Source organism: Labeo rohita, chromosome 21, assembly GCF_022985175.1.
Source record: "Labeo rohita strain BAU-BD-2019 chromosome 21, IGBB_LRoh.1.0, whole genome shotgun sequence".
Classification (NCBI taxonomy): domain Eukaryota; kingdom Metazoa; phylum Chordata; class Actinopteri; order Cypriniformes; family Cyprinidae; genus Labeo; species Labeo rohita.
Window position 1 is genome coordinate 27447567 of NC_066889.1, and position 27558 is coordinate 27475124.

The 27558-nt window shown below is 33.9% G+C and overlaps 1 protein-coding gene across 4 annotated transcripts in view; it reads right to left on the reverse strand.

Moving 5' to 3' along the window:
- Window positions 1-27558, reverse strand: part of col27a1a (collagen, type XXVII, alpha 1a) — a 66988-nt gene that overhangs the window by 4409 nt on the left and 35021 nt on the right. For 2 of the 4 annotated variants that reach the window (XM_051093665.1, XM_051093664.1), the window contains exons 14-58: window positions 26470-26514; window positions 25469-25522; window positions 25331-25375; window positions 23859-23912; window positions 23624-23677; window positions 22241-22294; window positions 22057-22110; window positions 21927-21980; window positions 21803-21847; window positions 19349-19402; window positions 19223-19267; window positions 19098-19151; window positions 18738-18791; window positions 18159-18212; window positions 17819-17872; window positions 13275-13328; window positions 13139-13183; window positions 12979-13023; window positions 12575-12628; window positions 12113-12166; window positions 11830-11883; window positions 10564-10617; window positions 10426-10479; window positions 10239-10346; window positions 8677-8730; window positions 8460-8567; window positions 8282-8335; window positions 8095-8148; window positions 7849-7905; window positions 7697-7750; window positions 6252-6305; window positions 6096-6149; window positions 5781-5834; window positions 5547-5654; window positions 5354-5461; window positions 4665-4772; window positions 4464-4517; window positions 3844-3906; window positions 2563-2616; window positions 2419-2454; window positions 2311-2328; window positions 2169-2204; window positions 1458-1484; window positions 1242-1307; window positions 39-207 (exon numbers count right to left, since the gene is read on the reverse strand). In XM_051093665.1, coding sequence (XP_050949622.1) covers window positions 39-207; window positions 1242-1307; window positions 1458-1484; window positions 2169-2204; window positions 2311-2328; window positions 2419-2454; window positions 2563-2616; window positions 3844-3906; window positions 4464-4517; window positions 4665-4772; window positions 5354-5461; window positions 5547-5654; window positions 5781-5834; window positions 6096-6149; window positions 6252-6305; window positions 7697-7750; window positions 7849-7905; window positions 8095-8148; window positions 8282-8335; window positions 8460-8567; window positions 8677-8730; window positions 10239-10346; window positions 10426-10479; window positions 10564-10617; window positions 11830-11883; window positions 12113-12166; window positions 12575-12628; window positions 12979-13023; window positions 13139-13183; window positions 13275-13328; window positions 17819-17872; window positions 18159-18212; window positions 18738-18791; window positions 19098-19151; window positions 19223-19267; window positions 19349-19402; window positions 21803-21847; window positions 21927-21980; window positions 22057-22110; window positions 22241-22294; window positions 23624-23677; window positions 23859-23912; window positions 25331-25375; window positions 25469-25522; window positions 26470-26514 — 2686 coding nt within the window. Of the gene's footprint in view, window positions 1-38; window positions 241-1241; window positions 1308-1457; window positions 1485-2168; window positions 2205-2310; window positions 2329-2418; window positions 2455-2562; window positions 2617-3843; window positions 3907-4463; window positions 4518-4664; window positions 4773-5353; window positions 5462-5546; window positions 5655-5780; window positions 5835-6095; window positions 6150-6251; window positions 6306-7696; window positions 7751-7848; window positions 7906-8094; window positions 8149-8281; window positions 8336-8459; window positions 8568-8676; window positions 8731-10238; window positions 10347-10425; window positions 10480-10563; window positions 10618-11829; window positions 11884-12112; window positions 12167-12574; window positions 12629-12978; window positions 13024-13138; window positions 13184-13274; window positions 13329-17818; window positions 17873-18158; window positions 18213-18737; window positions 18792-19097; window positions 19152-19222; window positions 19268-19348; window positions 19403-21802; window positions 21848-21926; window positions 21981-22056; window positions 22111-22240; window positions 22295-23623; window positions 23678-23858; window positions 23913-25330; window positions 25376-25468; window positions 25523-26469; window positions 26515-27558 lie in introns of all 4 variants that reach the window. The other 2 variants (XM_051093663.1, XM_051093662.1) reach the window with 1 other exon arrangement.

The window sequence follows — 27558 nt, forward strand, 5'->3', positions numbered from 1 at the left end:
GTATTTAGCTCTAGAAGTTTCAGGCCCAACACACGCACCATCGTAGAGCGTGTCCCGGCAATCGTGCAGGTCCTTGCAGAGTCGAGCGGGATGATCTCGTGTGCCCAGTGGGTTCTTCAGGCTGTGGACCAGAGAGCTCAGATAATGAAGAGTCCGCAGGATCTCTGGAGCCTGATCCAACATGGGCATGTCCATCAAACCCCGACCCTGAGAGAGCATTGAGGCAGCCTTTAAAACACCCTTATACAACAACAGAACAGAAGCAAGGTTCTTTCAAGGTTGTGAACAAACGTTCTTCTAGTAATGTTAATCCACGATGTTCATGTCTTTCTTTCTTTTTCAGCCATGAAGAAATAGTTTTTTGAGGAAAACATTTCAGCATTTTTCTACATATAATGCACTGATATGGTGCCCTGATTTTGAACTTCCGAAATGCAGTTTAAATGTGGCTTCAAACGATCCCAAATGTGGTTGTAAACGATCCCAGCTGAGAAAAAAGGGTCTTATCTAGCGTAACGATCGGTTATTTTAATAAAAATAATACAATTTATATACTTTTTAATGCCAAATGTTCGTCTTGTCTCACTCTCCCTGGACTGTTTTTGTTCTAGTTCATAACAGTTAGGGTATGTCGAAAAACTTCTCACGTTCTCCCTCAACTTCGAAATTGCCCTATATCGCTGTTTTACCTTTTTTGTTAAGGGTGTCTGATCTTCTTTGCATGTTCACTTTGCAAAGGCTGGGTCGGTACTTCTGCAGTGATGTAGGATGATTTTGAAATGATTTTTGAAGTTGAGGGAGAAAAGTTGAGAGTTTTTTGACATACCCTAACTGTCTTGAGCCGGAATACACAGAGTTCAGGGAGAGCAAGAAAAGACGAGTGTTTGAGATTAAAAAGTATTTAAATTGTATTTTTTTAATGAAAATAACCGATCGTTTCACTAGATAAGACCCTTCTTTCTCGGCTGGGATTGTTTACAACCGCATTTGGGACTTCTCCTTTAATAGAATGTTCATTCAGATTCAGAGAACATTCAAAACAGTCCCATAATGTTTGAAAACAGAAATTCTAAAATAGAATTTTTTCCTAGAAAATAATGAAAAAAAAAAAAAATAAATTAAAAACTGGATGCATTAAGTAGTAGCACTATCATAACATAATGGGAATATTGGCAGAGCATTCTTATAACATTGCAAAAGGTCATGACCTTTGTATGTGTATGTGTGTTGAATGATCTCACCTCTATTTTGTGTGTGTGTGTCTCCCTATAAACTGGCTGGGCCAGTCCAAGACCAAAATCCTGTTTCTACAACATACAGGTACATGAGCAAACTTAAAAACACAGATGCATAGAATATAATAGTTCAACTGTGAATGAATGAATTAAAAAAAAAAAATCAATATATGGATCAAATAATTGACTAAATAAATACATAAAGTTAGTGAAAATTCTTACCATAGCCAGTGGGATTCCCGGTGGACCCTGTAGAGATTCAAATAATAAATTAATTAATCACAACCATCATAATAAATTATACTAATATGTAACCCTGGACCACAAAACCAGTCATATAAGGCAATGTTTTTAAATTGAGATTTATACATCACCTGCTGAATAAGTATTGTATGTATGTACTTTCTATTGATGTATGGTTATTAGGATAGGACAATATTTGGCTGAGATATGAGATATTTGAAAATCTAAAATCAAAATATTGCAAAAATCGCCTTTGAAGTTGTCCAAATAAATTTCTTAGCAAATCATTTTACTAATCATAAATTAAGTTCTGATATATTTACAGCAGGAAGTACAAAATATCTTTATGGAACATGATTTATACTTAACATCGTCATGATTTTTGGCATAAAAGAAAAATCTTCTCATTTTGACCCATACAATGTATTGTTGCTATTGCTACAGACATACCTGTGCTACTTAAGACTGGATTTGTGGTCCAGGGTCACATATGTTTTAAAAAAAGTAAATATAGGTGTGTATGTGTGTATAAGGTACTTTAGTTTGGGCACAAGCTGAGTATAACATGGTTAGACTGCCGTCATTATACTTGAGATATAAATCAGTGGACATCTGTGGTAGGTCCTAAAAGTACATAGTCTTTGTGTGTTTCTGAGAGAGTCTATTAAAAGAAAGAAGTGTGTGTTTTACCGGAGGTCCGGGAGGTCCACGTGGTCCAGGAGCACCCTGGGAAAACACACAAACAAACAGGTTAGAAACAGACAAGTGGCCTTAAAATAAACACAAGCAGTGGATGATGGGAAATGCTGTGTCTGTGACTGTAAAGACTCACTCGAGGTCCCTGAACACCCTGTGTGGAAAAAAAGAATGTGTTATAAGAAACCTGTAAGGTTTACTGTTATATCAAGATCTAAAGAGAAAGAATAAATCCATCTCTCACCATCTCTCCTTTGCTGCCAGTGTCTCCTCTTGGGCCCTACAGAGAGACGTCAGTGTGAGAGCAGAGGTCAGCTGAGGGTCAGACAGGAGATATGAACACACTCACTGTTCACTATAGTTGTGTGTAGAAGTGACATATACTCACTGCACTACCGATAGGGCCAATCACACCGACAGGTCCAGCTAGACCCCCTCTACCCTAAAAATGACATGGAAATATGATAGATAGATAGACTGATAGACTGATAGATGATGGGTGGATTGATGGATAGACAGACATAAATTAAAAGACAGAGACAAACAATGGTGATTGGTAGATAGATAGATAGATGGATAGATGGATGATGGATGGACAGATAGATGGATAGACAGATAGACAAAAATTAAAAGACAAAGACAGAGAGACAAACAATGACAACAGATAGATAGATGGATGGGTAGATAGATGGATGGACAGACAGATAAATTAAAAGACAAAGACAGACAATGGCGATAGATAGATGGATGATGGATGGACAGATAGATGGATAGACAGATAGACAAAAATTAAAAGACAAAGACAGAGAGACAAACAATGACAACAGATAGATAGATGGATGGGTAGATAGATGGATGGACAGACAGATAAATTAAAAGACAAAGACAGACAATGGCGATAGATAGATGGATGATGGATGGACAGATAGATGGATAGACAGATAGACAAAAATTAAAAGACAAAGACAGAGAGACAAACAATGACAACAGATAGATAGATGGATGGGTAGATAGATGGATGGACAGACAGATAAATTAAAAGACAAAGACAGACAATGGCGATAGATAGATGGATGATGGATGGACAGATAGATGGATAGACAGATACACAAAAAGACAAAGACAGAGAGACAAAAACAATGATGGCAGATAGATAGATAGATAGATAGATAGATGGGTAGATAGATGGGTAGATGGATGATGGACGGACAGATAGATGGATAAACAAAAATGAAAAGACAAAGACAGAGAGACAAACAATGACGATAGATAGATAGATAGATAGATAGATAGATAGATAGATAGATAGATAGATAGATAGATCGATAGATGGATGGATGATGGACCGACAGAGAGATAGACAGATAGACAAAAATTAAAAGACAAAGACAGAGACAAACAATGACGACAGATAGACAGATAGATAGATAGATAGATAGATAGATAGATGGATGGGTAGATGGATGGATAGACAGATAGATAAATTAAAAGACAAAGACAGACAATGGCGATAGATAGACAGACAGACAGACAGACAGACAGATAGATAGATAGATAGATAGATAGATTAAAAGACAAAGACAGAGAGACAAACAGATAAAGACAATAGATAGATAGATAGGTAGATAGGTAGATAGATATGTATGTGTGTGTGTGTGTATGTGTTTACCATGCTGCCCTGTGGCCCTTTGGGCCCCTGAATGCCCTTCTGTCCAAAGTCTCCTGGAGGCCCCTGAATAAACAAGCCAAACATCAAGCCCACATAAACAAACACACAAACACACAGCTGTGCCTCACTCAACATTAATGCTAATGTGTGTGTGTGTGTGTGTTGTGAGGAGCACTACAGCATTTATGGAGCGGAACATTCAGTGGCCACAGACACTATTAAACATGTCTATTCATCACTGTCAGGACCACAGTGTTTGTGTGGCTACCACTGGTGGTCTCCATTTTTTCCAAACCTCTAGTTCATGTAGTTAGACCAGAGTTATGAACGAGTCTGAATAAATCAGGACGCCGCAACCACATGCGCTTGTCCTGTTTTATGAGCTCACGGCTGTGCTGTCACGGTATATGACAAAAATATACCTCAGTGTGAGCATGAATTATGACGCTCTTTAAGCGTGTGGATGAAAACACACTTCCCAGAGGAAGGAATTCCTTCAGAAAGGATAAATCTCATCTGTTTGTTTCTCTTGGGGAGACGCACATGAACGATCACATTTCTGTTTTTGACCATGAATAACAGTGTAAATCGGATACCTGGTAATGGGTGATAAAACTCACCTTCGGTCCAAACATTCCCAGCATCCCTGGAAAACCGGGTTCCCCAATGTCACCCTAAATCAAAGAGTACTATTAATGTTTTGTTCCAAGATGAATTCTGGGTTATTTTAAGCAGGATATAGTCATTTAGGGAGTTCACAGTGAAGAATAACAGTATTTCTGGCATGTTTCAGTGTATTTTTGTCTGGGTGTAGTACTCACAGGTTGGCCCTTAGAACCCCGGTCTCCCTGAGATCCAGGAAGACCCATTCCTCCCTTAAAACCTCTCTTTCCTGAAGGGCCAGGGTGACCAGGAAGGCCCCTCTCACCCTATTTATACACAAATATAGCAAATACATCAACATTATCCATTCAAGATACATTATAATGTATGTAATATATACATATTATAATGTATGTAATGTATACAATATTTCTTCCTAGGAAATGAATGAATAAATTAATAAGTAAATAGAGTTTTTAACTTTTATTTTTAATTTTACTTATTCATTTATTTATTTTGCATTTTGTGTAGGATGTTAATGATCAATCAGTGAATTAATCAATATGTGTTACATTTTTATTGTTTGACCTTTAGACTTTAAAAAATGTTTTTTTTTTTTAATTTTTCTACGATGTTAATGGCAAGTAAATAACTAAGCATGCAAATAAATAAATAAATAATTAAAATGTGTTATTACTGTAAAATGTTATTCTCTTACCAAATAATTTCTAGATTTAAAATGATTTGATTTAAAATTCTCTAAGATTAAAAATATAAAATAAAATAAACAAATACATACATAAATAAATAAAATGGTTTTTTTTTTAATTAAATTATTTTTGTATTTTTTCTAGGATGTAAACAAACAACCAAAAAAAAAAAATTTAAAAATAATAAATTCTCTGACCTTTGGACCAAATGATCCCTGTGGGCCAGGTAAACCAATAACGCCAACTTTGCCAGGTGCACCAGGTTTACCAGGCAAACCAAACTCGCCATCATCTCCCTGATCGCCCTAAAAGAAAAAGGAAGATGCATGTAGTGAACCTGATAAGACAGATCTTAGATCAGGAATCACAGATCCGAGGATGAATTCTTACTGGTATTCCTCTGCTTCCATCTTTCCCTGGAATCCCATCCATGCCAGGAACGCCCTCCTGTCCTTCTCGACCCACTGTGCCTCTTGGGCCGGGCAACCCAACAACACCCTGATGATAGAAAACAGAGAAAACTGGGCATTAAGTCACCAAGAAAGGGGAAAAATTTGAATTTTGAGTTGAAATTAGACCTGTACTTCTTTACTAAAATACGAAGACACAGTTGTGTCCTCTTACCGGTGAGCCTCTGCTGCCACGCTCACCCTGCTGTCCCTGTTTGCCCTTCTGACCCTTTGAGGACAAGATGAATTGATTGAACAACAAAGCATGTGAGAAAAAGAGGTGATGCCAAGATGAAAACCACAGGCACAGACTTAATCGTATACAGCATGAACGTACACACACATCTAACCCATAAAGAATGTGACAAGACTCTGATTTCTACCATATGTTGTTTGCATCTGCCATTCCAAAACATAAGTAATGAAATCTGAAATCCTGCAAAAGATACACACACACTAACACACATAAGAGCTGCAATCATAGCTTTACCTGTTCTCCTTTGGATCCTTTGAGGCCTTGTATCCCACGTGGACCAGGATCACCCTAAAAATGCATTAAAGAAATAAACAAAAATGTATTGCATGTGTGCATGTTTAAATGCAGGTACATCAGTTATCATGATGTGACGTGATATATTATACGCACAGGGAGTCCAGGAGCACCAGGTTTGCCTCGAAAACCATCAACACCTTGCTGACCCTGCACGTACAAACCAAAGTTATTATAAGTGACTAGCACTGAAATCATCGAAAACATTTTCAGCATATGAAATAAACTAAAATGTATATAAATACAAACAAATATATATATTTTTAAATTTAGAAAAATAAATTTATTTCAAAACAAAAAAAAACCCCTACTATTTATTAATTTAACTTGATGTAATAAATTAACTGAAAATTAATAAAAACTGATATTACTGCAATAATACTAAATTAACATACTGATTCAAGAGCTGCAAAAACAATTACATCAAAAAAAGACAACAAAAAGCAAAATATACATTAAATATTACAAATTAAAATACTACAAATTAATTTATTTATTTTTGTGTGTATGTAAATAAATTTGGAATATTATATGTAATACTTAAATTATAGTTTGCTTTTTGTTGTTAACAAAAACACAACAAAATGACCAAAACTTTAACTAACATCAAGATGAAAATGAAAAATATAAAAATTCAAAAATTCAAAATATTAATAAAAACTAAAAAAGCATACAAACAAAATTATTCAAGAACTGCAAGAATAATTAGGTCAAACTAAAAATTATACATAACAAAAAGCAAACTACCTTTTCAATATTACTTAAGAAATATTACTTAAGAAAGTTATTTTAGGGCTGTCAAACGATTAATCACATAAACAAAGTAAAAGTTTGAGTTTGCCTAATATATGCATGTGTATGTATATATAAGCACACAAATTAATGTATATATTTAAGAGAAATATGTTATTTATGGAGAAAATATTATTATTTATATATAAAATTATAATGAATACATATACTTGTAAATATTTCTTAAATATCTACATGAATGTGTTTGTATTTATATATACATAATTGCACACAGTACACACACATTTTAGGCAAACTCAAACTTTTATTTTGTATGTGATTAATCACGATTAATCGTGTGACAGCCCTAATTTATTTTATTAACAATTAATAATAACTAAAATTTTATGAAAACAGGTGCTTGTTCATTCAATCTGAATAATCTCCTGAAGCATGACAGATATTTATAATAACAATGATGTTTTTCTTAGCAAACATTGCTAACAATATTGCAGTCTCCATCCAAAGTCTATTAAAACACATAAATCTCCATTCAAACCATATTGTTCCCAGCGGATATTTTAGTCAAACGTGAACCTAACTCAAAATGGTTTTCATCTTAATGCGATCTATAACACATTTTTCATGTTTTTCCGATTACCGTATAAAACAGCCTTTAAACGTCTCAGTTGGCAGTCGTTAATCTATTATAGAAAATGGTCACACGTTGGTGTGCGGCGACAGCATGCAAGCAAATTAGCTAATGCGCTTCATATGCAGTAAGACAATAGTATGCTTTCTTATCTCACCGCATATCCTGGATCTCCCGGTTCGCCCCTGTCCCCACGCTTTCCAATTGGACCCTGAAAATACACAAACACATGCATGAAGCTGCAAATATCACTAATGAAATTAGAGGAAATCACAGACAGATACAAACATGAAAATTAGAGAGACTCACTCGGAGACCTGTAGGACCGGTAGGACCCTCCACCTTCCCATCATCCCCATGTTCACCCTAGAACATTACATAATGCAAAACATCAGAAGATTATAGAAAACTGATTCAAAGCAAATTCACCGTGAAGTAATGGCTTTGTGTATTCAGGTCCACTTCTAACATAGATTCACTCATGAAGGGTGGTATTACTGTGTGGATCACATAAATGAAAATTTATAAACAAAATGAGTCATAAATACATTTTACCTTTTCACCCTTTGGTCCCGGGGGTCCTATTGGACCTTGAGGTCCCTTGTGACCCTGTAGAAAAAGAAAGAGCTTTTAAGCACTAGTAGACTTGAGTTCATAAATCAGTGCACTGATGTGGAAATTAATAATTGTTACATGCTAATATGATCATGTGATGGTGTTCGCACTTGTTTCTTGCTCTCACCTCATATCCTGATATGCCCGGGTCACCCTGAAGCCCCATACGCCCAGGAGCGCCCTGAGACATGGAAACAACAGTGAAACAAGACGCAAAAGAGAGGGTGAGTCAGACATGTTTCCTGTGCAGGTAAAAAGCAATGTCAGTTCAACTGTACTTAATAAGAATTGCTGTATCTGTTTACCACATGTCCGATGGTTCCTCGCGAGCCCTTTGGTCCAGTGGTTCCGATTGGTCCGATCTTTCCCATGGTTCCAGTCTCTCCCAGGTGGCCGATGTTACCTTTGGCACCCTGCAGGCAACGTGAAAGTATAGTCAGTATGACTACTGTGCTCAATAGATTAAAGATAATTAAATAACTTTAATTAAACAAAATGCTATCTTGAACTTTAATGTCTTACCTTAAAACCTGGTTTCCCTCTCTCGCCATTTTTACCAGATTTTCCTTCAGGACCCTAAAACACACATGCAAAAAATGAGGAAAATTAACCAAAACAACCCTCACCATCTATTATTATTAAAATTACTTATTAATTATTTTATTGATTTAATTATTATTAAAATTACTATTAAAATAGTTAATTAAAATAAAGCCCAAGTAAAATATAATATAATATAATATAATATAATATAATATAATATAATATAATACATTAAACAAAGTAAGTTAAGGTTACTTGAATTACTAAAATGAAATAAAAACAAATGAAAGTGAAGTAGAAATATTAAAAAATAATAAATAACAAAAATGACTAAAGTAGTATATAAAAACTACTAAAACTTAGCCTAAAATAAAAAAAAAAAAATTAAATATAAAATGTAAATATTAAATAGGCTTAAATTATAATTAATAATTAATATGATGATATAATATTATATACAATATAATATATTAATATGATAATATTACATAATATTAAAATATTAATAATTAATTATAATTCTAAATGATTAATTCTAAAATTAAATATTAAATTAAATTAAAATATATAAAGAAAGTTTATTTGCAAAAATGGATAACTCAGGGTTTTTTTAATTCTCAAAAATCATGTTTTTTTATTATGTTGTCATGTATTTCTTGTGTTTTATTGTATTGTGTAGCTGTATTTTGTTTTGTTATTTTTACTTTATATTAAAATAACCCAACTGCAGTCTGACTGCAATTAATTGGAATGCACAACGTTGAAAATGGAACGAAAAAAGTTCATATAAATGTATATAAAAGCAAATTCAAAATAATATATTAATAAATACTATTATGAATAATAATAAAATAACAGCTTTTTTCTATACAATAACTTTTCTAATGGGTAAAAATTCTGTAGGTCATTTAGGGATGATTGTTAATAATTGATAATTGAGACTTAAGTAAGTTTTTGAGTTTTTCTACAAAAAAACAATGTTTTTGTGTGATAGATTACATCTGTAATATGCAAAAATGTTTTTACTGATTATAATTTAAACCATATGCCTACCTATATATATGTATGTATACACACACAAACATTCTAACTTTTTGCATATATACATATGGTAACACTATTTTAAGGACAAATTCTCACAATTAACTAGCTGCTTGTTAGCATGCATATTGGCTGTTTACTAGTATTTATAAAACACATACTAATGCCTTATTCTGCATGACCATATTTTAGATCCCTTAATCCAACTCCATACCTAAACCTCAAAACTACCTTAATATCTACTAATACGCAGCAAATTTGTAGTTTATTGATGGAAAACTCTTAATTAACAGTGAATATGTGTTCCCTATTCTAATGTGTTACCGTACATTTTAAGATTGCCTAATCTTTTGATTTTTACTAGATTTTTTGAACAATGCCTTTATTATGGGACAACCCCAAACTCCACATAATTAGCACTTCCGTTATATTTAATAACTGAAAACCCTGTAAAGTAAAATATGAGTGTGATATTGTTTGTGCACAGATGCATCACTCACTCTGACGCCCGTAAGGCCAAGATCGCCCGGTGGCCCTTCTTTCCCCTTGATTCCAGGGTCACCTCTGACACCCTGCTCGCCCTCTCCGCCCATGTCGCCTTTATCACCCTGTTCAAAAAAACACATTTGTTCTACATTTTTGTGGTTTAAATAATGTATTTTTGAATACTTGTGAACATTTTATTACCTTGGCACCATCAGGGCCAGCTGGACCAGCCTCTCCCTCTAAACCCGGCTCTCCCTGTAGCAAGCAAACAAACAAAATGTTGTTTTTGCGCATTCATAGACGTCAAATCCACGTTTCACAGACGTACTGAACACGCACCCTCGTTCCAATTAGTCCTGCCGCCCCAGCGTTCCCCGCAAGCCCGAGTGACCCCTGCAACAACAGTGAAAAGATATAAGAGTCCAAACACAGGTGGTTTTATTCTTTCTATCAAGTTTAGGTTCTTTTTATTTAATTACACAAGTCCACTCAGCCAAACGGCAATTACGACCAATGACGTGTGACAGCATATCTGCGTTTGCCAAGCTCAGGCTGACATTATCTAACTTTAACAATACAAATATAGTCATATGGTTCCTCTTCAGACTGCGATTGCGACACAAGCGCTGTGTTGCTCATTACAGAAGCTCAATGGGGCCTTAAACTCCCAGCGAAAAGCAGATTTAGCAACAGTTACTTAGCACAGCATAATAGCACCTCAAGCAAGAAAATTATGGGAAATGGGTTAACACTAATTTCAGGCTCTTTTCATGAATAGGGTACAAAATAGGGCCTACAGCTCTTAAAAATGTAGTCTTTTTCCTAACAAATGGTCAGGAAAGGAGGAAATTGTTGATTAGCAATCTCTAGAAGTCAAACCAAATGTTATACAGGCTGTTATTTTCAATTTATTTTATAGTGCTGTATGGAACGTTTTCAAACCTGCTGCTAAAATGCAGGACGTTTAAATGCAGTTTAAAACTTTTATTTGTTATTTTCTATTTAGTTCAATAAACATAAAACAGACCATTAAAAAAACAACTACAAGGTTGCAAAAATAAGCATAGAAATAATACACACAATACCAGTCTAAAGTTTGAAATAATTAAGAGTTTTTTGAAAGAAGACTCTTCTGTTCACCACGGCTTTTGAAAAAAAAAAAACACAGTAAAAACAGTAATATTGTGAAATATTTGTACAATTTCAAATGGGTGTTTTCTATGTGAATATGTTTTAAAATCTAATTTATTTCTGTGATGCACAGCTGAATTTTTAGCAGTCTTCAGTGTCACATGTTCCTTCAGAAATCATTCTAACACGCTGATTTGCTAATCAACAAACATTTCTAATTATTGTCAATGCTGAAAACAGTTGATCTGCTTCCCATTTTTGTGGAAATGCGATTATTCAAAAGTTTGGAAAATTAATACTTTTTATTCAGCAAGGACACATTAAAGTGATTTAAAGTGAGAGCAATGACATTTATAATGTTATAAAAGATTTCTATTCCAAATAAATGCTGTTCTTTTGGAAACTGGATTTATGCCTCTAATGCTTTTAAGGTAACAAGACTCCAAAGTGCAGAGAGCCTACAATTTATCACACCTTTTCCCCAGGTTCTCCTGGAAGCCCGGGATCGCCAACTGTTCCCGCAGGACCCTGAGAAAAACAGACAGCATACATTTTTCTATTTCCATGTCTTTTCTGGTGCCAAAACAGATGGATTAATGACCTAAAATGACTTTCATTAATCAATTACTGAGTGCGCAAACAGGATTAAAAATGGTAACCATTTTCATCTCAGTATCATTCACAATCAAGAGAACCAAAACAGACAGAAGCAGCAGAAAATCTAGATGTGTGTTTGTGTACATGTGGAGCGTATTACCTTTGGCCCTGGATTTCCGGGAGGCCCGAGTGTTCCTGGGGGCCCTGGAGGTCCCTGAGCCCAAACAAACAAATCATTTATCAGTAATACATACATACAAACACAACACAAACAGACACACACATTTCAACATTACAATCTCCCATTGTCTGAAGCCAACTGTGAAGCAGATGTGTGTACAGTCTCACAGCCTGGCAGTACGAATGCAAATCTTACTTACATAATCACAAACAACAATTGACAACTGGATGCCAAAAAAGAGTCATGAACTTGGACATGGGAATTAGATTATTCTATGTATTTCGCAGCTGAACGAGACCAAAATACATAGCGCTCAAAACTCATCTTCTGGAGTTGCTCAACACCCAAAGGACGTAAAGTAGTTTTCCAGCTCTAGGTTTACATAAAAAGACACTGGAAAATATGTTTCTGAATGTGGAAGAGAAATAAAGCATCACTCACTGGCTCCCCTGCGATTCCTTTGTCTCCCGTAGCCCCAGATGGCCCTTGAATGCCCTACAGAAAGAGATTAGAGAGTCAAAATTTATTGTTGAATGAATTAAGTGATGCAACAAGTCAATAAATCAATGATTAATATAACAATAAATTATAAATAATAAACAAAAAAATAAAAAAGAGAATACTATTAAAATTAAATATTTTAATAATTTTTTATCATTTATTTTTAAACATTTTTCTTAAAGTTTTTAAGAAATTGAGCTGCATTGTATCCATGGAATATGCTCTACAACTAACATGTATTATTACATAAATATATACCATTTTTAAGAAACAAAAGAAACTAGAAAGATGCAGTTTAATAGACAAAAACAACTCAGTATATAAATTTCATTAGAGAAACTAACCGGAAATCCTTTTGGCCCCGCCTCCCCAGGTTCGCCGATCTTCCCCTGCAGAAAGATTGGACAGACACAGAGACTGTTACCATAGAAAATACTGATGAGACATGGCAGCAGATACCATAAAACACAATAAAAAAAGAACATTTTAAAGCGGAGATCTCACCGCTTGTCCTGGGAAACCGATTTTTCCTGGAGGACCATCAGGACCCTATAAGGAGACATGAATTAAAGCTAGATTCGAACATGTCCAGCATTTATCTTTGGTCACTAGGTGAGCTCTGGAGAACAGCAGCCTTTACCTTTTTGCCTTCTGCGCCGAGTTCTCCTGGTATACCGTCCGGACCTCTAGGACCCTAAAACAGAGGCGCAAATTAATATGTAAAGGGGCATACAAAAACCATTCAGAATTGAATACTAGTATGTTGCTTGTTTTAAGAAAATATTTTGTGAAGCAGTATGCACTACCATAAAAATACAGTTATGTAATAAATCTTTGCAATTTTGCATTTTGTGAACCTTTGGCAGTCTGATTAAATAATAAGAGTTAAGGAGGAGATCACATGACAGTTTATATTACTTTCGGTCAAATTTGAAATAGATGGTCAGGTTCTTTGCATTTAATTGTTTTATTAACATTTTATTTGTTGAATTTATTTATATTTGATTATATTTTATAGTAAAATATTTATATTTTTTTAATTTAGCATATTTTATTATAAGTAGTAATAGTTCTACCTTTGTTATTGTTACCTAAACTAAACCCAAAACTATTTTTAAAAATTACGTTAATCGAAATAAAGCAACAAATACTAGATATGAGATTAAATAAATGCGTACCACAGGGCTGTTGCATGCTTAAATGTGATTGGTTGATGAATGTTCTGAGGTGGTTGTTTATTTATTTATTAATTTATTTATTTATTTATTACATAAATATTAGATTAAAACCTTAAACCTAAAAAAGTAAACCAAAATAAGAAATATTACATATTACCTTAGCAACTAAATGAAATAAAATAAGTTTATATTGAAATACCCAAATGACTAAAACTGAAATAAAAATAAATTAAAGCTATCATCTATTTATCTATGTAAACAATATTAATAAATGCTATAATAGCATATAAATAATGTTGTTAATGCGTTAATATAGTGTTAATATATGTAAATAACACTTAAAATAAATAACTACTATAGAAAGATGTTTGACCCTCCCCCCGTAGTAAAAAAAAAAAAGAAGTATGAATAGTATCCACCTTATTTTTCCCGTAAGACTGGGCACGGCCATTTGTAAATTATATGGGACTGGTTTCCGGTCTCATCCACGTCCAGCTATTTTTAGCTGTGCAAAACAGCTCGTTTTTGCTCTTACTATATTATCTTAGTGTATTATCTTAATTATGAACACATTGGTTTGTAGTGCAAACAGTTTTACCGTTTACCCCACGTTGTTATTCTTCTCATTATTTTCCTATAGCAGCTAATGAATTGGAAGTCTCACCCATAGGCTTACTTCCACATTGAATAATAAGGTGGATAGTAGAATGCAATTGCAAACACACTTCAAATCCTTAAGTATATCCTCAAACACTAGGGGGAGCTGTCCTATTGGATTTAGATGTGTGGGATATGTTGGGATATTTGGGGTTGTGCATGTAGGTCAATGTTTAAGAGTCTCTTGAGGGTCTAAGCATGACACAGAACTATGCTGCATCTGTCTTTGTGTGGATGCACGCAAAAATTCTCTCACACATTTATCTACACAATCCTATACAACCAAATCATCATCACTATCACAAACAAGCAGTTTGGCTCACCTATAGTAAAATCTAAAGAGATTCGAACACAAGGACTTCATCAAGAGACCAGACACACTCGAAGAAGAATGTGTGCGCACGCTGGTAATTACACTAACTTATGGTGTGTGCATCCAGCCAAAAAACATCAGACCGTTGAAACAATATCATCACACAGTCTCTGCCAGCTGGCACACACTCTCTTGTCTGTTTCTCTCTCTCACACACACACACACACAGGAGGAGCTGAAGGTACTCAGTTAAATATGCTGGAAGACCTCACCACTACTATTAATATTCTGGCGATCCCGTTATACATCCATAAACCACAGAAAATCAAGTGGCTCATTACTTCTCAGCACCTATTAGTGCCGCAAATGACGTCATTCTGTAGGTCCCTCGTGTTGTGATCTAATCAGAGTAAATCCAGCTTTCATTTGTATGCTTCAAATACAGGGAAACATACAGTGACAAAAGAACATTTGCGATACCATACTGAACTTGTCACAGAAAAGCCCTAATTGCCAAGCAATGAGAACATTAAACGGAAAATAGGTCAGAATCACACCCTTTCTTTTTAAATAAAAGAGTTAGGACTTTGCTCAAATATCTTAAGTAATAGCAATAGGCCTGCTTGCTTTAGCAAATACCACTAGAAAGTGGGAAGAGGGCATAAAAACAGAAACAAAACAACAACATAAAATATTATACATAATGCATGTATAATGAATACTGCACTTTTCTACCACTGATGAATTGGTTACAGTTTCTTCTTTGCCTGTGTCTTAGCCTGTTTTAAATTAAGACAATGCTATATAGAGACTAATCAGTCATTGTCAGTATATCACATCCACTCTACACTGTTTTGGCCAGTTTAACATTTCAGTGACGAAAGCAGGAAACAAAAAACGGGGTTAAATCATCACCACTGAATCAATGAATCATCAGGACAATAGCTTGATTTACTGACTCAGTGAGGGGCTCTAACTAAGACCAGACAGCGGCACAGAGACACTCAACTCTAAGTGTGTTTCCATTGTATCCTTGTGCTCAGTCTTCTATCCAGTAATTCATGTTGATTCTGTTGGTTAATGGAAAACATTTACCATGTGTGTTTTAGAGTGTGTGTTAGCTAACACACAGTCTGTACCTGTGACTGACACCTGAAATATCTATCTATCTATCTATCTATCTATCTATCTATCTATCTGACAATTAACTAGTCTAGCAGTTTAACTAACTAGCTAATTAACTAATCAATTCAAAATAAGAATCTATCAGATTGCTAACTAGCCTATCAGATTAATTAACAAAGAATCTGTCTATAAACTGACTAACATGCCTGTCAGTTTAACTGACAAAGAATCTATATGACTAACTAGTCTACCAGTTTAACTAATTAAATAAGAATCTATTTATCAGATGACTAACTAGACTATTAGATAACTAACTAATAAAGAATATTTTAGATGACTGTCTATCTATCAGATGTTCTAACTAATTAATTAAGAATCAATGTATGTTGTACAATTTAACTTGCCAAACACTTTAATTAAAAATCCATCTGATGACTAACTAGCCTAACCAACTATTTAAGAATCTATGTATGAGATAACTTACCAAGCCTAGTTAAGTTTAACCAAGAATCTATTTATTGGACAACTACCTAGTCTGCCAGTTTAACTAACTAACTAACTAACTAATCAATTTTAAATAAGTATATATCTATTGGATGACTAACTATCAGATTAACCAACTAATAAAGAATCTATCTAGTCAGACTACCATCTATCTATCAGACGGTCTAACAAATAACTAAGAATCCATCTATCAGACGTTTTAACCTGTCAACCAGTTTAACTAAGAATCTACCTACTGAACGTCTAACTAGCCTGTATCAGTGTATCAGTGTAACTAACTATTTAAGAATCTATGTGTGAGATAATTTACCTAGCCTAGTTAAGTTCAACTAACTAAGAATCAATTTTTGTGGCTGACTAACTAGTCTGTCAGTTTAACCAACCACTCAGAATTTATCTATCTGCCAGTTTAACTAATAACATATGTATTGGATAACTAACAAGCCTATCAGTTTAACTGACTATCAAAAAATGGACTAACAAAAAACATAACTAGCCTAGTTAAGTTTAACCAACAAAGAATCTATTTATTGAATGACTAACTAGTCTAGCAGTTTTACTAAATTACTAAGTAAGAATCTATTTATCAGATGACTAACATGCCTTTTAGTTTAACTAGCTATTTAAGAATTAATGTATGATAAAACTTACCCAGCCTAGTTAAGTTTAACTAAGAATCTATTTTTTGGATGACTAACTGGTCTGCCAGTTTAATTAACTTAACTACCAAGAATTTAACTTGTCAGCCAGCTTAACTAAGAATATATCAGATCAGCTTAACAACTAACTATCAAAGAATCTTTTAACAGATAACTTAACTAGCCTAGTTAAGTTTAGCTAACAAAGAATACATTTTTCTGAATGACTAACTAGTCTACCAGTTTAACTAGTTAAACTGCTAATCGGTTTAACTAGAATCTATCTAGATAACTTAATTAGCCTAGTTAATTTTAAATAACTAAAAATCTACTTATTGGATGACTAACTAGTCTACCAGTTTCACTAACTAAATCACAAAGAATCTATCGGACAATTTAACTTGCCAACCAGTTTAACTGAGAATCTAACTATTGCGTGACTAGCTAACCTATCAGTTTAACTAACTAAGAATTTATCTAGATAACTTAACTAGACCAGTTAATTTGAAATAACTAAAAATCTATTTATTGGACGACTAACTAGTCTACCAGTTTCACTAAATTGCTCATTAAAAATCTGATAACTGAACTAGGTGACCAGTCTAACTAACTAAGCAACAAACCTACCAGTTAAAGTAACTAAAATAGAAATGGTCTGGTGTGGTGGTTGGTAATCAGAAGGTCACTGGTTTAGTCACTGTCCTGTTTTACTGTAGATAAGAGCATAACTTCTACATGCTTACACACACACAATGCCCAGGTGACTTACCCGTCTTCCTTTAGGTCCTCTCACACCGATGGGTCCACGTGATCCTGGTGGGCCCTTAAAAAAAAAAAAAAAAAAAAAAAAAAAGACCATTAATTATGCACACTCGTGTTTCTTTTTTCATTTTGGGGCAGATTAATGTCAGGCAGACTGACTCCTGTCTCTCTCACTGCTACTAAGAGGTGGTGTTTGTTTTGTCTGTCTGGAAGCACATAACGTTACACAGAGGTGTCTGACAGCTGATGGACAGCACGGTGATCTAACAACAGCAGGTGATGCCGGTGTACAACCATCAGCTTCCTATTGACATCCAAACTATCTGAAATATCTGCTGTCGACTTACTGGACTGCCTGGTGGTCCTGGTAGTCCGCTCTCTCCAGGGGTTCCTGGGTGCCCCTATAAGTGAGTGGAAACATGTAAAACACCCATACACACATTATACAATACATATTGTAGTCTCCCTTAATCAGCAGAAAAACTGTGACAAACACATGATTCCTGTCTGAATCGGAGTAGATTACAACTATTTGTTAAATTCTCCACTGATTTTAATGTCTTCACTGATATTTTGAACTTAAGTAAATTAGGTAATATTACGCTTTTTATGGTTGTGTTATCATATTCATATATCAAGAAAAAAACATGGTATAATTATAGTTTTACACTGTATATTTTTATGGTAATATCATAGTATGTTTTGTATGTTTGTGACCCATATTGTGCCGACAAATTACGTTAATATTCTAGACACGTGCAAATACCCCAGACACACACATGACCTGATGACTGGGAGGAAGTGGGCCATGTAACTATGATGGACAGTTGAACTTCCTTTTTTTAACAACATTCATAATTTGAAGGGTCGAGAATGAGGGAGGAAGCGCACACTGAGAAATTATGTGCGGTATTTGTGTGCCGTACCGTAGATCCTTTCTCTCCTGGAGGTCCGGGCAATCCCATCTCTCCACGATCACCCTAAATAAATCACAAAATCCCACATTTACACCACAGCTTAAATGTTTTTTAATGTTTTTGAAAGATGTCTCTTCTGCACATCAAGGCTGCATTTATTTAATCAAAAAAAAACAGTAAAAACAGTAATACTGTGAAATATTATTACAATTCAAAAGAAGAGTTTTCTATTTGAATACATTTTAAATTGTAATTTATTTCTGTGATGCAAAGCTGAATTTCCAGCATCATTACCCCAGTCTTCAGTATCACATGATCCTTCAGAAATCATTTTAATATGCTAATTTGCTGCTCTCAGGTGTGTCTTACCTTCTCTCCGGCTAGTCCACCTTCCCCTGCAGGACCGATGAAGCCAACGAGACCCTACAAACACAACATCATCAGTGTGAGGGTCAAAGTGTGTTTAAAGGCCATAACTCAGTCTGTGTACTCACCCTCTCACCCATGGGTCCAGCCTTTCCCGTGACACCCGGCTCGCCCTGAAAGACATCAGAGAGTGTTTGAGTGACCGCGTATGTGGAAGAGATTTGTGTGTGTTTATATTTTGCTTATGTTCTCACTTTGACCCCTTCAGGCCCAGCAGCCCCAGGGAAACCCTTATTGCCCATCAAACCCTGGAAAAACAACACAGACAGAAAAGAGATCATTTGTTATGAGACGAATAATTGACGAGAGATTAACTGTGCACACTGTATATAAACAGTTTCAGAAGGAAAAAAATAAGAAATTGCATTTTGCATACAAAGAATGAAGCCTGAGGTAATACAAATACAATAAAAAAAAGAAAATAATGGTAACACTTTACTTGAAGCCTTTACATATAATGCATTATAAAATTATTTTAAATGCATTAATTATGCTTTGTAATGCATTTATAATGCATTGCTTGATGTCATTATAATACAATTATAATGCACATTTATAATACATTATAATATGTACCTATTTATTGTTAATATAGAAACTATAAAGCATTAAAATACAACAAACAACCAATTTCAGACACACTGGTACTTAAAAAGTTTGCTTTACAAATTTAAAATAATAATGGTAAAACCTTACTTTCATACTATATATATATATATATATATATATATATATATATATATATATATAAATAAAACACATTATACAATTATTTTTAATGTATTAATTATGATTTGTAATGCACCTTATAATACATTGTTTGATCTCATATTTAATGGATTTTAACCTTCTATGAAAATAAAAACTGCATTATAATGACATTTTTTTTTATTCATATATCTTATTTCATACACAGTTATAATTAAGATAGCTTTACAAAAATTACTAAAAAAGTAAAAATTAAAGAAAATAATGGTAAAACTTTACCTAAAACCTTTATATATAATGCATTAATATAAAAAACACCTTATAATACGTTGTATGATCTAATTAATAACTGTAACCGCAGTAATTCCGTTTTGACATGTTGGAAAATAATTTATCAAAACATAAGAGACTATGCACAATTAATATGCATGAGTTAAGCCATTTAATAAAGTCCTAATAAAAAAAAAAAAATAGAAAGAAAATAGTTTCATAATAGCAATATATTTTAATGGTTATAAGTAAGCTTCATTTTTTATGCAAAACATAATTCACTTTTTCCTTTGTTTTTGGAGAAATGTGAGACTTCTTCATGAGATTCACCCATTAAATATGTCACTGACATGTTTGATTATGTTGGAGCGAGACATGAGTACGCATACTAATGCAGAAGAGCTGCGGTCAGAGCACAAAGAGAACATACTGAAAGTCTCACCAAGACATATCCAATTACTGACCGCACAACAGAGACACAGAGAGAGATGAGGAAAACAGATACCTGTCTGAGGACAGAACGATGGAGAACATCCAGAAATGTTCTGCGCTTGTGCCAGAGAAGCAGTGAGTTCGGTTAAACAAGAAAAAGTGGAACGAAGGAAGGGAAAAGAGGAAAAACAGAGACAGAGCGGGAATGTTATGTAATACAGAGGCTGTTCGCAGCGGATTCTGAGCGTCCTGCTTTACGATGCTGGATTTATTATTTTCTTGTCTTTTACAAAGAAATTCCCAGGCCCAATGATTCATTGATCTATTAAACGATTAAAGCTATTTGAAATTGAAATCCACTATTACGCCACCTTGTGGTCCACTGGGTGAATGCACATTTTGCTGAGCTCACATAATATAAAAAGGTCAATCTCATGGACTCCATGTCATGTTTGAATTACAGTTTTTTTAAAAAATGAATTATGCATTAATAAAAATGAATATATCTTTGATAAATTGTGAGGTTGATTCACATCAATGCACATTTCCAATATACATTTACAAAATTGCAAACAAAAAACCTGCAAAAAATTTTTTTTAGACAAATGATGACATACTAGACTGTAGCAGAAAGAAAAAATAAAAGATTTAAAAAGTTATAGCATATATATATATATATATATATATGCTGCATTATATTGAAATTACTGTTGCAAAATTGCAAACAAAAAACTTACTTAGATTTTTTTTAGACTGTACCAGAAAGAAAAAATAAAAGATTTAAAAATTTTGCATAAAGAAAATGAAACCTGTGTGTAATGGGAACATCACATGAACTCAATGTGCTATTAAAATTTAATATTTTTTCATTTATAGAGCACATTTCATACATAGTGGTAATTCAGTGTAAGTGCCTTACATAAAAACTATATAACAAAAATAGTATTAAAAATACAATAAAAACAAAAAAGTAAACTTTTCAAATATAAATAAAAAGATAACAAATAATTAAAAAAAAAACAAACAAACAAATTTTTTGACAAGTCTTGACCACCCAAAAATGTATATTTGCAAGTCATAAATGATCAAATGCAATACCATCATCAACGCAACTTCAACGCAGCCTCTAAATCAACATCTAAATCACACCTTTTCAATATACATTTCCAAAATATACCATAAGATCACCGTAAGCAGACAAACCACCAGTAAGATTCATCTGCAGATTCACAACTCACCTCGAGTCCTACTGGCCCCGGTGGTCCTACAGGACCCTCATCGCCCTACAAATTAAAATCAAGATTAACTTGTTGTCTCAGAAGTCTATTTGAAAGATGTTTATAGCTTATTAATAACACTCACCTCTCGTCCAGCCGCTCCACGAGGTCCAGGTAAACCTCTGGCTCCAGGCTTACCCTATGAACAAAACATTTGTCAACAGCAAATATTGAAAACACTTGTTTTTACACCTTTTTATTAATAAATAACACACCTTTGGGCCTTCAGGTCCATTGAGTCCAGGTTTTCCGATGTCACCAGGAAAACCCTGTGAAGGATTGACCGTTATCAGAATCAGATGTATTTGCTGACATAATCAATAAAACAAGCTGGTGCAACACATTTAGAGAGCAAAAGCATCAGTGTTTAATGGTCATGTGGTACATGTTGATTCATACCTCGGGTCCTGGTGGGCCTGCTAATCCACTGGGTCCTATCTCTCCTGTCTTGCCCTTTAAAAGACACAAATATAAACATACGCTGACCAGGACACACACACTATGAAATAAACTGAACCTTCAAATCATGAGATTTTAGGTTAAACTATTAGATATTGTACTCTGGACCAACATATACTCAGATTTGAGTGTTGGACAACTTCTGATATTCTGATTATCCTCAGGTCGATTTTGTAACTAAAAACAAATGAATTTGCACTTACCCAGAAATCAAAGTTCTGTTACACTGTTGTACAAATTATTATTATGGGTAAAAAAAATATTCTTTTAAAATGAATGGTTCATCTAAGAAATGAAATTTATTTATTTAGCATTTTTCTTGTGTTATTTTTCCCATGTTATTCCAAAAAAAATATCTAGATATATTTTGTATAAAATTCAATATATTTTTGACAGGTCATGAGTAATTCATGTAAAACAGTATATTTGCAATGCAGCTTAAAGTTAACAAACGCAGCTTTTAAAATCACAACAATTAAAAAAAAAAAATGACAACAATATCAAAACGATGCATTTCCAGTATTCAGAATTGCAAAAAAAACACTAAAAACAAGACCACCATAAGACAACACACAACCAGAAAAAAATCCAGTAGTTTTCATATGCAGATTCCTCATTAAAAATTAGGGTTTCAAGCTTCAAAACTGATTTAAAAAACATCATAAATGTGAGCCTGGTCCACAAAACCAGTCATATGAGGCGGTTTTTTGAAACTAATATTTATACATCTGAAGGCTGAATAAATAAGCTTTCCACTGATGTAGGATTTGTTAGGATAGGACAATATTTGGTTGAGATAAAACTATTGAAAATCTAAATATTGAGAAAATTGCCTTTAAAGTTGTCCAAATTAAGTTCTTAGCAATGCATATTACTAATCAAAAATTAAATTTTGATACATTTACAGTAGGAAACGTACAAAATATCTTAATATCCTAATTTTTGGCATAAAAGACAAATCGATAATTTTGCCCCATACAATGTATTTTTGGCAACTGCTACAAATATACCAGTGCTACTTAAGACTGGTTTTGTGGTTCCAAATGTGTGTCTTAGTACTTCTGTGATTCTGTACGAGCTCAGAACACTTTTTAAATCGTGCACAAGTTAAATGGAAAACTGTTAAGTGCTTTTGAGGGCTCTTTTGAAAGCTAAAAAACAACATTCCTCATGGGGACTAATTCTAGAGAAAAACATTACCAACACAATTCCGCAGAATTTTAGCTTTTGTGTTACACAGAAGGAAATGAGTACTGTAAATGATGACATAATTTTCAGGCTGAGTGAGCTAATCTTAAGAAATAAAAAGGATAGGAAACAAACCTGTGGTCCTGGTTTTCCACGAGGTCCTGGTAATCCTGGCAAACCCTGGACACCCTGAAACAAACAAATATAAAACACACTCACATTAGCACAAACACTCGTTCAAGAGCATGTGTAAGTGTCTATGAAAGCCCTAACATTGGAGCAATTAGAAGGTCAGATTTAATCAAAACATTAGACATCTGGACGTCGCAGTGTGCAAATGTGTATTTGACGGGGGAAATGGAATGTGTACCTTGTCTCCTGGGAACCCAATTTCCCCTTGCTCTCCGGGAAGCCCAACGTCACCCTGAGAGAGAAAAAGAAAAAGAGAAAAAGTCAGGAAAGAAACCAGAGACAGTGACAGAACATGATGGTTAGGTTAGGGCAAGATGCATTTTGTTTGTTTTCGCTTTCTAAAAGCAGTTTGAGAAGAAGCCTGGTTTGAACAAGCATAGTTCATAAACTGCTAAAGCAATTATCCAGATTTAATGCAGGTTAAGCTCCATAGACAGCTTTGTAGCAATGTTCGTTTGCACAGAAAATCATTTAAACTCCTTAAGTTTTTAAATGATTGTGGAAAGTTGTAGATCCACAAGACATTGCATGAGTTATTAAGGGTGCGAGGTGCAAGAATCACTTATTGAACTTTTTTGTGTAAAATAAATTCAATCTTTCAACTTTTGCATTATATACAAAGTAGAAGTAGGGGCTGATGCATGATGCATCCACCTACTAAAGTATTCCCACTGTTAAATGGACAATTTAGACAATTTTACTGAATAATTAAAGTTATAAAAAATGCAAGCCTTAAATATCCACATTTAATGCCTCCAGAATGCCGTCCCTATAGACTTCTAATTTATTTATTTATTTTAAAAGGTATTTAAATATATAAACAAAAATTCTTTAAATAAGTAAATACTGTTTATTTATTAAAAACGTACTTATAAAAGCCTACATTACTGAATAATATATCATATGCAATGTGCATTTATTTATTAAAAATTATTTACAGATTTAAAGCATTTTCCTTTCAATAAAGAAAAGTTTGTTGACCAACATAATCAACATTAATGCTATAAAAGCTGTTAATTGAGTTTAATGTGCGCAGCTTTAATAAAATAAATAAATGAAGATTATTTAAAACAAATAAATAAATTGTTGACCATTATAATCAACATTATGCCCTAAAAGCTGTTAATTGAGTTTAACATGTATTGCTTAAATAAATAAAAAAAATAAAAAAATAAAAATACATAAATAAAATATATATTAATAAAATATAATATAATATTAATTTATTTATTTACAAACTAAATTATTGACCATCACAGTCAACATTATGCCATCTGTCATTTGAAATAGAACATGCATTTCTTAAATAAAAAAAATATTTTTAATATATTTTTTTTTTTACGAACTAAATAATTGACCATAATAATCAACATTAAGCCATAAAAGCTGTTGACAGAGTTTAACATGCATTGAACCTGGAAGTAACTCTCTCTCACACAAACTAACAGAAAAACTTGTTTATATCTTTAATATGGTTCTACAGATTTTCCCCTTTTTTTATTCTTACTAAGCAAATTAAAATCTCTTTGACCACATGCTACTTAAGGCTGGAGCTTTTAAAACATGCGTAACACAGGGTGGCCAATGGGGAGAGAGAATTTCCATCACATGCTGCTGTAAAACAGGCCAATAACAGAGTATTCAGATCACCTTATCACCTTTCAGTCCGGGCTCGCCCATGTTCCCTGGGACGCCCTGGAACAAACACACACACACAAACATAGATGCTAAAGTGGCTGTTAGTGATGGATATGTGATATGTGTGGGATACACATGTGCATGACTTACTTTGAGTCCATTTGGTCCTGGCAAACCGATTATCCCAGCAGGGCCCATATCACCCTGGAGAAGAAACAGAAATAAGTGTTGTATGTGCTTCTAAATGTTCAATTTGTGAAGGATCTAACTCATAAAACTAAAATATTCAGGGTTTTATTGAGGTAAAACATCATGCTAAGAGCGCCTGCAGGGGGCACATGATCTCACATTACTCACCCAAGTACAAACAAAACAAAAAACAAAAAAGAAAACAATTAACTTGTTTGCATTTGTGAAAGCAAATGTGGATTTTATTTGCACATCATGCTGTTCAGGTCAAGCTGATTTGAGCTTTATTACAACAACAACAAAAACACGATGTGCTTATAAATGCTGAACAAAGGGTGACCAGACATCCTGATAAAATCGCAAAGCATATCCAACATTAATGATAATGTTATAGATGGAATGTGATTTATACCAAAGATTACTTATGACTTTAATTTATTTATTTGATTGTGGCAATTTTTAAATGTTTCTGAAAGTGTAAATCAGTAATATTGTGAAATTTTATTACTGTTTGAAATAATTGTTTTCTATTTGAATATATTTCAAAATGTAATTTATTTCTGTGATGCAAATTTGAATTTTCAGCATCATTACTCCAGTCTTCAGTGTCACATGATCCTTCAGAAATCATTCTAATATGCTGATTTTTAATGCAATGTTTTATGATTTCCTATATTCTGCATAACCTCCATAAATTGTGAAAAATTGTATTGTATTTCACTTGCATATAATCTCAGCAAGCTCTATTCTAATCTCTGATCCGCCCCAGTTTTTGTCACTAAAGTTGTCTGGTCACCCTAGATGAGCCTAAATACTTGCATCCACACATAAAACTGTATTCATGATGCATGAAGCATTTTTTTCAATTGAGGACATCTCTGGATGTCACCTTTTGTCAGATTTAGCTCACTTCTGGGGATAAATCTGTCTTTAAAATGGAATTAAGTAAACATTTCACTTACAATCAATCCAAGGACACCAGGAGGACCAGGAGCTCCTATTACACCCTGAGATAAAACACAGAAACACAGAGCTTTATGTTTTCTTTCTGAAGTACAGATGGCTAGTGCTTCATGGGTTAGTACATGCATGTACCTCTAAATGTGTGTTGTTTACAATATGTGCTGTGTAAACTCTCCTCATATTTAGAGATATTAATATGGCCGTTCAAACGGGCGTGTGTCGTAGAGCGAGCGTGTGTGAGTGTTTTTGTAGAAACAGAGATGGTTTGTTGTTGGCTCCGGAGCAGCGTGCGGGAGCCATTTCCTCTCGTTCCCCTGGTGTGATGAAAGGATAAAAGGAGCACTTTACTCCTTTTTTCAGGAAAGGGAGAACAGGAAATGAGAGGGCTTTCAACTTCCTGTTTTTACAAGCCCTACATTTACAGGTGAAAAAGAGGCGGGATTTGATTCAATCACTTCCTGATATGATGTCACCTAGTCCAACCAATCAGAGACATTTTTGGGAATAATACATTTTTCAGCTAATCAACCAAAGCGATTATTATCAAAATATATTACGATATTGACCTTAGCAAGGACAGAAATTATGTAAATGAAAGTCCCTCCTTCCCAAATAACTTAAAAAAAAGGAAATAAATAAATAAATTAAATAAATAAATAAATAAATGAATCTAGCCAGTGGACATACATTTTTACATCAATCAATCACTCAATCAATCCAGCCAACCATCGGACAAATAACAATCTATCACCTTCTTTAATGAAATAAATCAAATTAACAAAATGAATTTAAAAATAAAATAAAAATAAATAACATAAATAATTAAAACAAAATTCCAGCAGATTAAAATATACAGTCTAACACCTTCCCTACTGAAATCAATTCATGCATAAATAAATCAGCCGATGATGCTGGTCTTAGCTGGTTTAAGGTAGTCTCCCAGGCTAGTTTACAAGTGCCCAAAAACCCTTTAAAACCAGCAAACCAGACCAGCACGCCCAGGCTGGGAGACTACTTACGACCAACAAACCACCTTAGGCTGGTTTAAGTTATTTATATTCAGCATACCTTTCACAGCCTTGTTTGTA